A 10,176-nucleotide genomic window follows, 5' to 3' on the forward strand; every position below is an offset into this window, starting at 1 on the left:
CTTTGTTAGAAATATGTTGGATTGTGTAACTTCAGTTAAACAAAAGAATTATTGATCTTAAGGAGGGAACGGCACATTAATTTTAGATCTATTTTGTTCGAGAGAGGTTGCATATATTTTCTCTTATAAGCTAAATAATATCTGTTTCAGAAGACAAAATCATATGTACATACACACAATAAATCAGTGACGCAATAGATACATTAAAAGAACATAAATATTAGTTGGTGAATAATCCCTTTCTTTATCTGATTTCAATGTGGTAGTATTACTTAAGAACACTTCAGGGTTCTGTTCGTTTTCATCTTTTAACGTTAAGTCATTATAAGAAGACTTATCCAAGCATGTAAACCTTTAAATGTACCATGAAATGGTTACTATAAATATTCATAGAAAAGTATATCATGAAAAGGATCATTCATCTGAAATTATCACCCACAGAATACATACTAAATATCAGACAGTAAATTAAATCAAAGGTAAAATATGAAATATTCAGTTTCCAGCGTTGGAAATTATGACTCAATAATTCTAAGCTAGAGATGGTAAACAAGATCACCACCGTAACGATTGTTATCTTTACAACGTAATAGATAGTCGTGACAAATCCTTAATATGTTTAAGAATAACTTAACGTATATGAACATAGAATACAGAGTTTCTTTTACATTTATGTGCACTTTTCACAAGAATCGTGTTTCTCGAACTATCAAAATGAATCGTAATGAAATTGACAAACTTGTTTGATTGCAATCAATTAAATGAAAAGGTATTTTGTACTGAGCTCAGCTTTTCGTAATAAAACCAGAAAGGTTTGTTATCATAAGAAGGACTTTCTTTCCGAAAGATGACCTTCCTTGAGGTAACCAATTTAGTGGCCTCTGTAAAGAGAGATTGAATACAAGCCGACTGTAACGAACGTTACCTAAGGCTCTGTTCAACTAGCAAAACTTCAATAGATTTCTTGGTTTACCTCACAAACAGCAGAATCGTCGCTTCTGGATAGGCACATCCTTGAAAGGATGGCGTGACTGGCCTGCGCCGTAATTGAATCCCTCTTATTAATGTTGATAATAATTAGCTACGAGGGAATGCTCGAAACAGTAACGGCAGTAGTCGTCCTTCCTTCTTTAGAAATATACTGGAATACTGGCCCTCCTTCCTTCGTGTAATTAACTGAGCGGCCAGCTCTCGTGCTTCGTGGAACTTCTCGTTCGGATGCAGGATAAATCAATGTCCCTTTCGATGAAGTGATTAACAAATCTCTTGGATGATGCAACATCCTTTTTACGGACTGATCGTATACACGTGCGACTCGATCCACGTTTCGGTAACGAATGGCCGTTCGCGCTGCGACGAGATCGAGCATGTTAGGCCCGCGCATGCGCCTACAGCCTCACTTTGTCCGGGCTCGCATCGCAACCGAGTCACGGTCGGCTCACGTGACCGACGTCCCCCGAACAATGCAGACTGCGCCGCGCGCTTCTATATATATGAATATACTTATGTGCTAGGACATATATATACAATCTCTCTCTCTAACATTTTCCGCCCGCCTTCGTTAACCTGATTAACGAATAATTCAGAATGATTCCGTTTGAACCGGAAGAGGACAGATTTTAGTAATTGGTCTTTGATAAGTCGATGCTTGAGTGCGAACTGTGACTACACGAACGTGACCATCTTTACCTGGATGCGTTTTAGTGATACGACCCAATGGCCACTTTGAGGGTGGGTATCGTTCATCTACTAAAAGAACTACAGTACCTTCAGTTATCGAAGGATTGACTTTATTCCACTTGTAAATAGATAATTGTCTTTGTAAGTATTCTTTGGACCAAAGTGACCAAAAACTTTCTAGCTTTTGCTGTAAAAGTTGCCATCTGCTTAGACGCGAAGCTTGTATTATCGATAAAGATGGTTCAGGAATGGTACAGAGCGAGTGTCCTATAAGAAAATGTCCTGGTGTTAAGACTGACAGGTCATCAGGATCATCAGTTAATCGACACAATGGACGCGAGTTTAGAATAGCTTCGATCTGAGCAAGGAGAGTAGACATCTCTTCATAGGTTAACAATGAATCTCCTATGGTTCTCTTTAAATGGTGTTTTACTGATCGAACTCCTGCTTCCCATTTGCCACCGAAGTGCGGAGCGGAAGGAGGGTTAAATTTCCATTGCGTACCGTCATTTATTAAACAATCGGAAATTTGTTTCCATTCAGTAGACGCAGCAGAAAAAAGGCTTCTAAGTTCTTTATCCGCCCCTTGGAAATTAGTTCCACAATCGCTTGTCAATGTAGCACATATACCTCTTCTGGCTGTAAACCTTCTAAACGCGGCAATAAAGGCATCAGAAGTGTAAGCTGTCACAAACTCTAAGTGAATGGCTGAAGTAGGAAAACAAACAAACAGACAAATGTAACCCTTATAGGTTTTAGCGTTTCGTCCGTTCCAAGTTTTGACTGTGAAAGGACCAGCATAGTCCACCCCTGTGTGAAGAAAAGGGCGAGATGGAGTTATTCTCTCACTAGGTAACTGACCCATAAGTTGTTGAGCACGCTGTTGCCTATATCTAGCGCACTTTACGCATTTCAAAATAAATGATTTTACAGCCTGTCGACCTCCTACTATCCAATAGTTCTGACGTATAAACGACAACGTAATCTGTGTACCTCCGTGTAACGTGCGAGAGTGTGCATCAGCTATCACTAAAGTGGTAAAAGCAGAAGTCTTAGGCAAAATAAGAGGATGTTTAGAGTTATCCGGCAATTGAGAGTGTTGTAGTCTACCACCTACTCGTAAAAGCCCATCTGAGTCAAGGTAAGGAGTAAGGATGGCTAATGAATTTGATTTAGGAAGTGATTGTCCCTTTTGTAGAACTTTAATTTCTGATGAGAATGACGCATTCTGAATTGACTTGACCCAAAACCGACGCTCGGCTTCTATTTCACTGACAGTAAGAAAAGTGGTTAACTCTAATTTCTTGATACCCTTTAACTTAAAAATAAATTTACGACATAGCGCGGTGATTCTAAGTAATTTTGTGAGATTTGAAAATTTAAAAAGAAGATCCCATAACTGGGGAACCTCGGATGTAAGAACGGTGGATACAAGACGAATTCTCTCCTCCATATTCTCATCGGGTGATATTGTGTGTGACTCTTCAGGCCACATGACTGGATTCAAAGACAGCCACTGAGGGCCTTGCCACCATTCCTTCGATTCTGATAACTGCAAAGGAGTTAAGCCTCTAGTAGCTAAGTCGGCAGGGTTCTCATTACCTGGAACAAACCTCCATATTGCCTGAGGTAAAGCCTGTTGTATTAAACTAACCCTGTTCTGGACGAAGTCCTTCCACTTAGAAGGATGACCTTCTATCCATTTTTTTGCAACTTCCGAATCTATTCCGAGAAAGATGAATACCTGTTTCAGATTCATAACTTTAAGTAAATGACAAACAAGTTTTACCAACAAGACTGCAGCGTTTAACTCAAGACGGGGAATAGTGAGCTTTTTCATAGGAGCTACCTTTGTTTTGGAAGCAATGAAACTAATCCTAATCTCACCATTAATGAATACAGAACGCAAGAATACAACAGCAGCCATGGCTTTCTGAGACGCATCACTGAAACCGTAGATCTCGATCTGAGCGTCTGATTTTAACCCTATCCAGCGGGGAATTTCAAATTTGGGCATATCCTTTAATTGATTTGTAAAGGTAATCCATTTTTTAGCTAAGTTATCGGGTAGATCTTCATCCCAATCCAACTTAGATAACCATAACTCTTGGATAAATATTTTGCCAGCTACGGTAATTGGTGACAAGAACCCGAGAGGATCGAAAAACCTAGCTACAGCAGAAAGAACAGTACGTTTTGTTATTGATCCTACAATCGAAGGTTCTAATGAGACGTGAAAAGTATCGGTATTGATGTCCCAAGTCAATCCGAGAACGTTAACTAACTTGTCCTGATCGTTTTGAAGAAAAGTGATCTTCCTATCCGGCGGGATATCTTCAAGAATAGCCGGATTATTGCTAACCCATTTTTTCAAAATAAATCCGCCCGCCATTAGGAGCGCGTCTAACTGTGCAACTCTCTGTTTAGCTTTTATTCTTGAATTAGCTCCTCCATGGAATTCATCGACATATCTACCTTTTTCCATGATAGATTTAGCAAGAGGGAAACGCTGTCCTTCATCTAACACCAACTGAACAAGAGCTCGAAGAGCTAAGAACGGAGCACATGCTAATCCATACGTAACTGTGATAAGGACAAAAATAATTATTTTACCTAATTCGTCTAACCAAAATATGCGTTGGTAATCCCAATCTGCTGAATTTACTTTAATCTGACGGAACATTTTCTCAATGTCCGCAGTGAAAGCGTAAAGGTAGAATCTGAACCACAAAAGAACGTCAAAAAGATCGGTTTGAAGCTTAGCACCCGTGTGCAGTAAGTCATTCAGCGATATCCCGTTAGAAGTGGGACACGACCCATTGAAAACTACTCGTAATTTAGTTGTCAAGCTTTGTTCCCTTAATACGCCATGATGTGGAAGGTAATATGCAGAAGACGGCTCAGGCGTTGAGTCTGAAATTCTCTCCATATGATTGAGTTGCTTATATTCGTGCATGAATTTCCTATAAAGAGCCGCGTGATTGGAGTCCTTTTCAAATTTACTAGCTAGACTACGCATCATCCTTTCGGCTTTAATTTTCGAATTGCCAAGTTCTTCGGGTGAACCTTTAAAAGGCAGTCTTACCACGTATCTACCCGTTTCATCCCTCAAATGAGTGGAAAGAAAATGATCTTCACAAGCTTGTTCGTCCGGTGAAAGGATTGGTTTATCCGACGAAGGTATCTCCTCTACTTCCCAAAACTTTCGCACGAGATCGTGAAGTTCGTTGTCAATGGAAACGCGATAAATTTGTCTATGCTCGAAAGGAGCATCAATATCTGTAGGTCCTGACACAACCCATCCTAGCTTTGTAGCTTGCGCTATAGGTTCACTAATAGAGCCTTTTAGTAATCCATTCTCCAGTAATGAACCATAAACGTCTGCCCCTAATATCAAATCAATCGAACCAGGTAGAAAACAATCAGGATCAGCCTTTTGTATTCCTTCTAAATGAGACCATGATTGACAAGGAACTTTAACAGACGGAATCGAAGTCGTAAGCTTCGGTAGAATATGAGCCGATATGGACAATTCGAAATTGGAATTGAAATGCGGTTTCAATTTAAAGAAGGTGGATCCTTTTGTTTTCTTGGACTTTTGGTCACCTATTCCACTTAACGAAATTGACGAATGAGACCGCGGAAGATGTAGTTGTTGGACGATCCTTTCAGAGACCAAAGAGATCTCCGAACCTTGATCTAAAAGGGCACGAACCTTTCTGACAACCTTTCTTTCAGACATAACTAACACCTTAGCTGTAGCTAACATTACTTGTGACTTTGCTGATTTAATTGTTTTGATCGAATGTAACACCGTAGCCCTATCCTGACCCGAACCGGAGAGGTTAGACTGCGGTTGAGATTCCGATTTTACACCTCCATTTTTGGAAGAAGTTCCTATATTATTCTTATTATTAAACGACCCATCTCCCTTGTGAATAGACGTGTGATGCTTTCTGTCACATTTTTGACAACGCTTAGTTACTTTGCAATTTGCTATCCGGTGTCTTCCTAAACAATTATAGCATAGCTTATGCTTGACTATGAGTGCTAATTTCTGAGAAGTAGTCTCATCAATATATTTAGGACATTTCATTACGTAATGCTTTCCCTTACAAATCGGACAAGCATTTTTATTCTTTGCAGAATTTTCATCAGATTTTCCCTGATAATGAGCTTTGGCTGTAAGCTTTTGCTGTTTAAATGGAAACTTTCCTATTCTAGATCTTTCATAAGATTGAAGAGAGAAAAGACGTGTCATTAAAAATTCGTCGAACTCGTCCCACGTGGGAGGGATCTTCGACGAACCCAGTTTATAATCCCAAGCTTTGACCGTGTCAGGGTCTAATTTCTCGACCGTCAAAAATATGAGAAAGTCCTCACACCCACCCATTGGGCGCTGTAACGTTTCTAATGTTCGGTGGATTTGAATGACAGTAGTGTGTATTAGTTCTAATTCGCTGGCTACTTCTTTCGTCATTGGCTTTAAACGAACGAGAGATCGTAAGGCAGTGTTAAGTTGAAGTCTAGGATTATCATAACGCGTCAACAAAGCTTCCCACGTTTTTGTAAAATTCTCCTCTGTAAGAGACGTATTTTTAATATAATGAGCAGCAGAATCAATCAGACTAGTTTTCAAATATTGTAGCTTTTCGACGGATGATAAATTTTTCTGTTTTAATACAAGTGACGCGAACAAATCCTTATAGTTAAGCCATTCGGAAGGCGTCCCGTCGAATTTGGGAATTTCGATTCGAGGGAGACGCGCATATGGATTATGAACACTATCATTCATGTGAGTCTCACTTTCAACTGAATGAACCGAAGGAAGCACCGCGTTAGTAACGGGATTTTCATCAATCATCGACCGAATTGATGAAGGTTCTAGCGACCTCTGTGTTTCCGAATAAATACCGGCTTTTACTTTTTCAACCGACGCTAAATAACATGTTCTTGTTTCAGGGAATATTTCGTCAGTAAAGTAGGAATGAGACTGAATTAATATCTTGTCTTCACGTGCAAGTTTAGTGATAGCGAGTATAATAACATCGTGATTCTGTTGAAACCTATCCCATTTCCCTTTGAGATATAAAAGATTAGCGTCTACACTTCTTCTCGCCATTCCTGACCTTTCCATTCTGACAAAATTATCGCAGGCGTTAGCCATGAAATTACTCAATGCGAGTTGTTGATGTATATGATCGATTATCGAATTCATTATGAATGAAGGAATAAATACTATAAACGTATTAAACCGAACGAGATAATAAATCCAATATTAATTCGAAAAAATATAATATCTGAATATCGTTCTGTTTCTACAGTAATAGAAAAGATTTCCTTGTTATTTTCAAGTTCGCAACGACTCAAGCGGAATGTCCTTCACGTGCTTCTATTTGTACATGAACGTTAATGTGTCGCTCCCCTTCTAGGGTATTGTAGAATGACAACAGGATTCAACCTTTGAAATTGTCTCTAACCACGATCTTTATTCGAATCTGTATACTAAACTTGAAAAGTTGAAAAGATTACAAATCCAAAGCGACTGATCCGGAATGACTGATCCGGCTCGAAGGACCAAAATGTTAGAAATATGTTGGATTGTGTAACTTCAGTTAAACAAAAGAATTATTGATCTTAAGGAGGGAACGGCACATTAATTTTAGATCTATTTTGTTCGAGAGAGGTTGCATATATTTTCTCTTATAAGCTAAATAATATCTGTTTCAGAAGACAAAATCATATGTACATACACACAATAAATCAGTGACGCAATAGATACATTAAAAGAACATAAATATTAGTTGGTGAATAATCCCTTTCTTTATCTGATTTCAATGTGGTAGTATTACTTAAGAACACTTCAGGGTTCTGTTCGTTTTCATCTTTTAACGTTAAGTCATTATAAGAAGACTTATCCAAGCATGTAAACCTTTAAATGTACCATGAAATGGTTACTATAAATATTCATAGAAAAGTATATCATGAAAAGGATCATTCATCTGAAATTATCACCCACAGAATACATACTAAATATCAGACAGTAAATTAAATCAAAGGTAAAATATGAAATATTCAGTTTCCAGCGTTGGAAATTATGACTCAATAATTCTAAGCTAGAGATGGTAAACAAGATCACCACCGTAACGATTGTTATCTTTACAACGTAATAGATAGTCGTGACAAATCCTTAATATGTTTAAGAATAACTTAACGTATATGAACATAGAATACAGAGTTTCTTTTACATTTATGTGCACTTTTCACAAGAATCGTGTTTCTCGAACTATCAAAATGAATCGTAATGAAATTGACAAACTTGTTTGATTGCAATCAATTAAATGAAAAGGTATTTTGTACTGAGCTCAGCTTTTCGTAATAAAACCAGAAAGGTTTGTTATCATAAGAAGGACTTTCTTTCCGAAAGATGACCTTCCTTGAGGTAACCAATTTAGTGGCCTCTGTAAAGAGAGATTGAATACAAGCCGACTGTAACGAACGTTACCTAAGGCTCTGTTCAACTAGCAAAACTTCAATAGATTTTTTGGTTTACCTCACAAACAGCAGAATCGTCGCTTCTGGATAGGCACATCCTTGAAAGGATGGCGTGATTGGCCTGCGCCGTAATTGAATCCCTCTTATTAATGTTGATAATAATTAGCTACGAGGGAATGCTCGAAACAGTAACGGCAGTAGTCGTCCTTCCTTCTTTTGAAATATACTGGAATACTGGCCCTCCTTCCTTCGTGTAATTAACTGAGCGGCCAGCTCTCGTGCTTCGTGGAACTTCTCGTTCGGATGCAGGATAAATCAATGTCCCTTTCGATGAAGTGATTAACAAATCTCTTGGATGATGCAACATCCTTTTTACGGACTGATCGTATACACGTGCGACTCGATCCACGTTTCGGTAACGAATGGCCGTTCGCGCTGCGACGAGATCGAGCATGTTAGGCCCGCGCATGCGCCTACAGCCTCACTTTGTCCGGGCTCGCATCGCAACCGAGTCACGGTCGGCTCACGTGACCGACGTCCCCCGAACAATGCCGACTGCGCCGCGCGCTTCTATATATATGAATATACTTATGTGCTAGGACATATATATACAATCTCTCTCTCTAACAGTGTCATTAAGTGTACGTTTTGATATAAATCATGAAAATAGGACGAATTCGGATATTAAAACCCGTTGAAAGAAGAATTGTCACGAATTGCCCCGTGACTTGTCACGATTTACCCCGGTATTGGGGCAATTCGTGACACGAGACAGAGTGAGGCATTTCGTGTTCTACTTTAAAAGTAATGTGATGAAAAGACACAAATAAATATTTTTTGAAAACTAGAAGGTTGCACGATGAAAAAAACCGGCTAAAACGTATTTTTATCTCAAATACTTATCTCAGAAAAAATTCAAAACCAAAAAATGTCACGATTTGCCCCGGTCTCCCCTACCCCATGGGTGATGCGGAAAACTATTCGCGGGGTGCCGGTACGGTGATGCGGTCGCGAAACGGCACGGTCCTGAGCCTCGCGAAGCTCGTAGGCTGCGCGCGGGACGTCGCGGTAAGAGGAGACTCCGCCAGTCAAATGAAAATCGGCCGAAATGTGCATTTCTTGCCGAGCTCTGTTTTAGAGTATTTTGGTTTTCTTATGGGTATCGCCTCGAGAGTAGATTTAAGATAGTATGTAAGTCCAGCGTGCCCATATGGCTATATTTTGCGTGTTCAGCCGGTTTAATTAGGTTAAGTTTTGGTTAATAGGTTGCTGACCGAGTAAGACAGGTTTATTTTGCATTTTATTTTGACGGTTCACTGTTTCGAAGAAGCTTAGTTTGACGCACGGAGGTCAGCGCGATGATTAGTGCATATGTTTGTTGAACCGCGACAATCTCCAGGAATAAAGGTTCGGAGGAGTATCAGCCGGACCTGGTATATACCGCCATAGGGTCGGCGCCGTCGGTGAAACACTAGTTCCGAAGGGGGACATCTTTCCCGAGAACAGAGGTCCAAATCGCAACCTATGGGACCTGGTAAACACGCCCATAGGGTCGGCGTCATCGGCAGGTCACTGGTTCTCTCTTGGAACATCTTCCACGAGAACAAAGGTCCAAACCACAATCTACGAGACCTGGTAGCCTGTAAGGTCGGCGTCGTCGGCAAATAATTGGTTCTATTTTGGGACATCTTCCACAAGAACAGAGGTCGAAATCGTAGCCAGCGGGACCTAGGAGACACGGCCACAGGGTCGGCGTCGTCGGCAGATAAGTGGTCCTCTTTTGGGACATCTTCCACGAGAACAGAGGACGAAATCGTAACCAGCGAGACCTGGGAGACAAGGCCACAGAATCGGCGTCGTCGGCAGAACATTATTTACCATCCATAACGTCTTCCACAGGAACAAATGTCCGGACCGATTTTCCGAGGACCTGGTACACGCACCCAGGGGGTCGGCGCCATTGACCGACCACCAGAGAGTTTGGCGAGGACCTTCGCCAAG

At 40.2% G+C, this 10,176-nt stretch overlaps 1 protein-coding gene across 2 annotated transcripts; it reads right to left on the reverse strand.

The window, feature by feature from the left end:
• Window positions 1–91: 91 nt before the first annotated feature.
• LOC139785709 (uncharacterized) lies at window positions 92–8,808 on the reverse strand. Of its 2 annotated transcripts, XR_011722058.1 has the most exons (3): window positions 8,234–8,808; window positions 974–8,141; window positions 92–881 (listed from the first exon to the last, which is right to left on the reverse strand). XR_011722058.1 is itself a non-coding variant. In XM_071724873.1 (2 exons), exon 2 carries the CDS (start codon window positions 6,896–6,898, stop codon window positions 1,583–1,585), a length of 5,316 nt encoding a protein of 1,771 aa, XP_071580974.1. In that variant the 5' UTR covers window positions 6,899–8,141; window positions 8,234–8,808; the 3' UTR covers window positions 92–1,582. The 2 variants fall into 2 exon arrangements, 1 of the variants encoding a protein (XP_071580974.1); XM_071724873.1 differs by having other exon boundaries at window positions 92–8,141.
• Between the last annotated feature and the right edge of the window lie 1,368 nt (window positions 8,809–10,176).

This window comes from Temnothorax nylanderi, unplaced genomic scaffold, assembly GCF_030848795.1.
Source record: "Temnothorax nylanderi isolate EJ_2023f unplaced genomic scaffold, tnyl_v1.0 TNYL_tig0868_pilon, whole genome shotgun sequence".
NCBI lineage: Eukaryota > Metazoa > Arthropoda > Insecta > Hymenoptera > Formicidae > Temnothorax > Temnothorax nylanderi.

Bases quoted from the DNA above. Each gene is read 5' to 3' on its own strand.
- LOC139785709 (XM_071724873.1), bottom strand. From the start codon at position 6,898: ATGAATTCGATAATCGATCATATACATCAACAACTCGCATTGAGTAAT.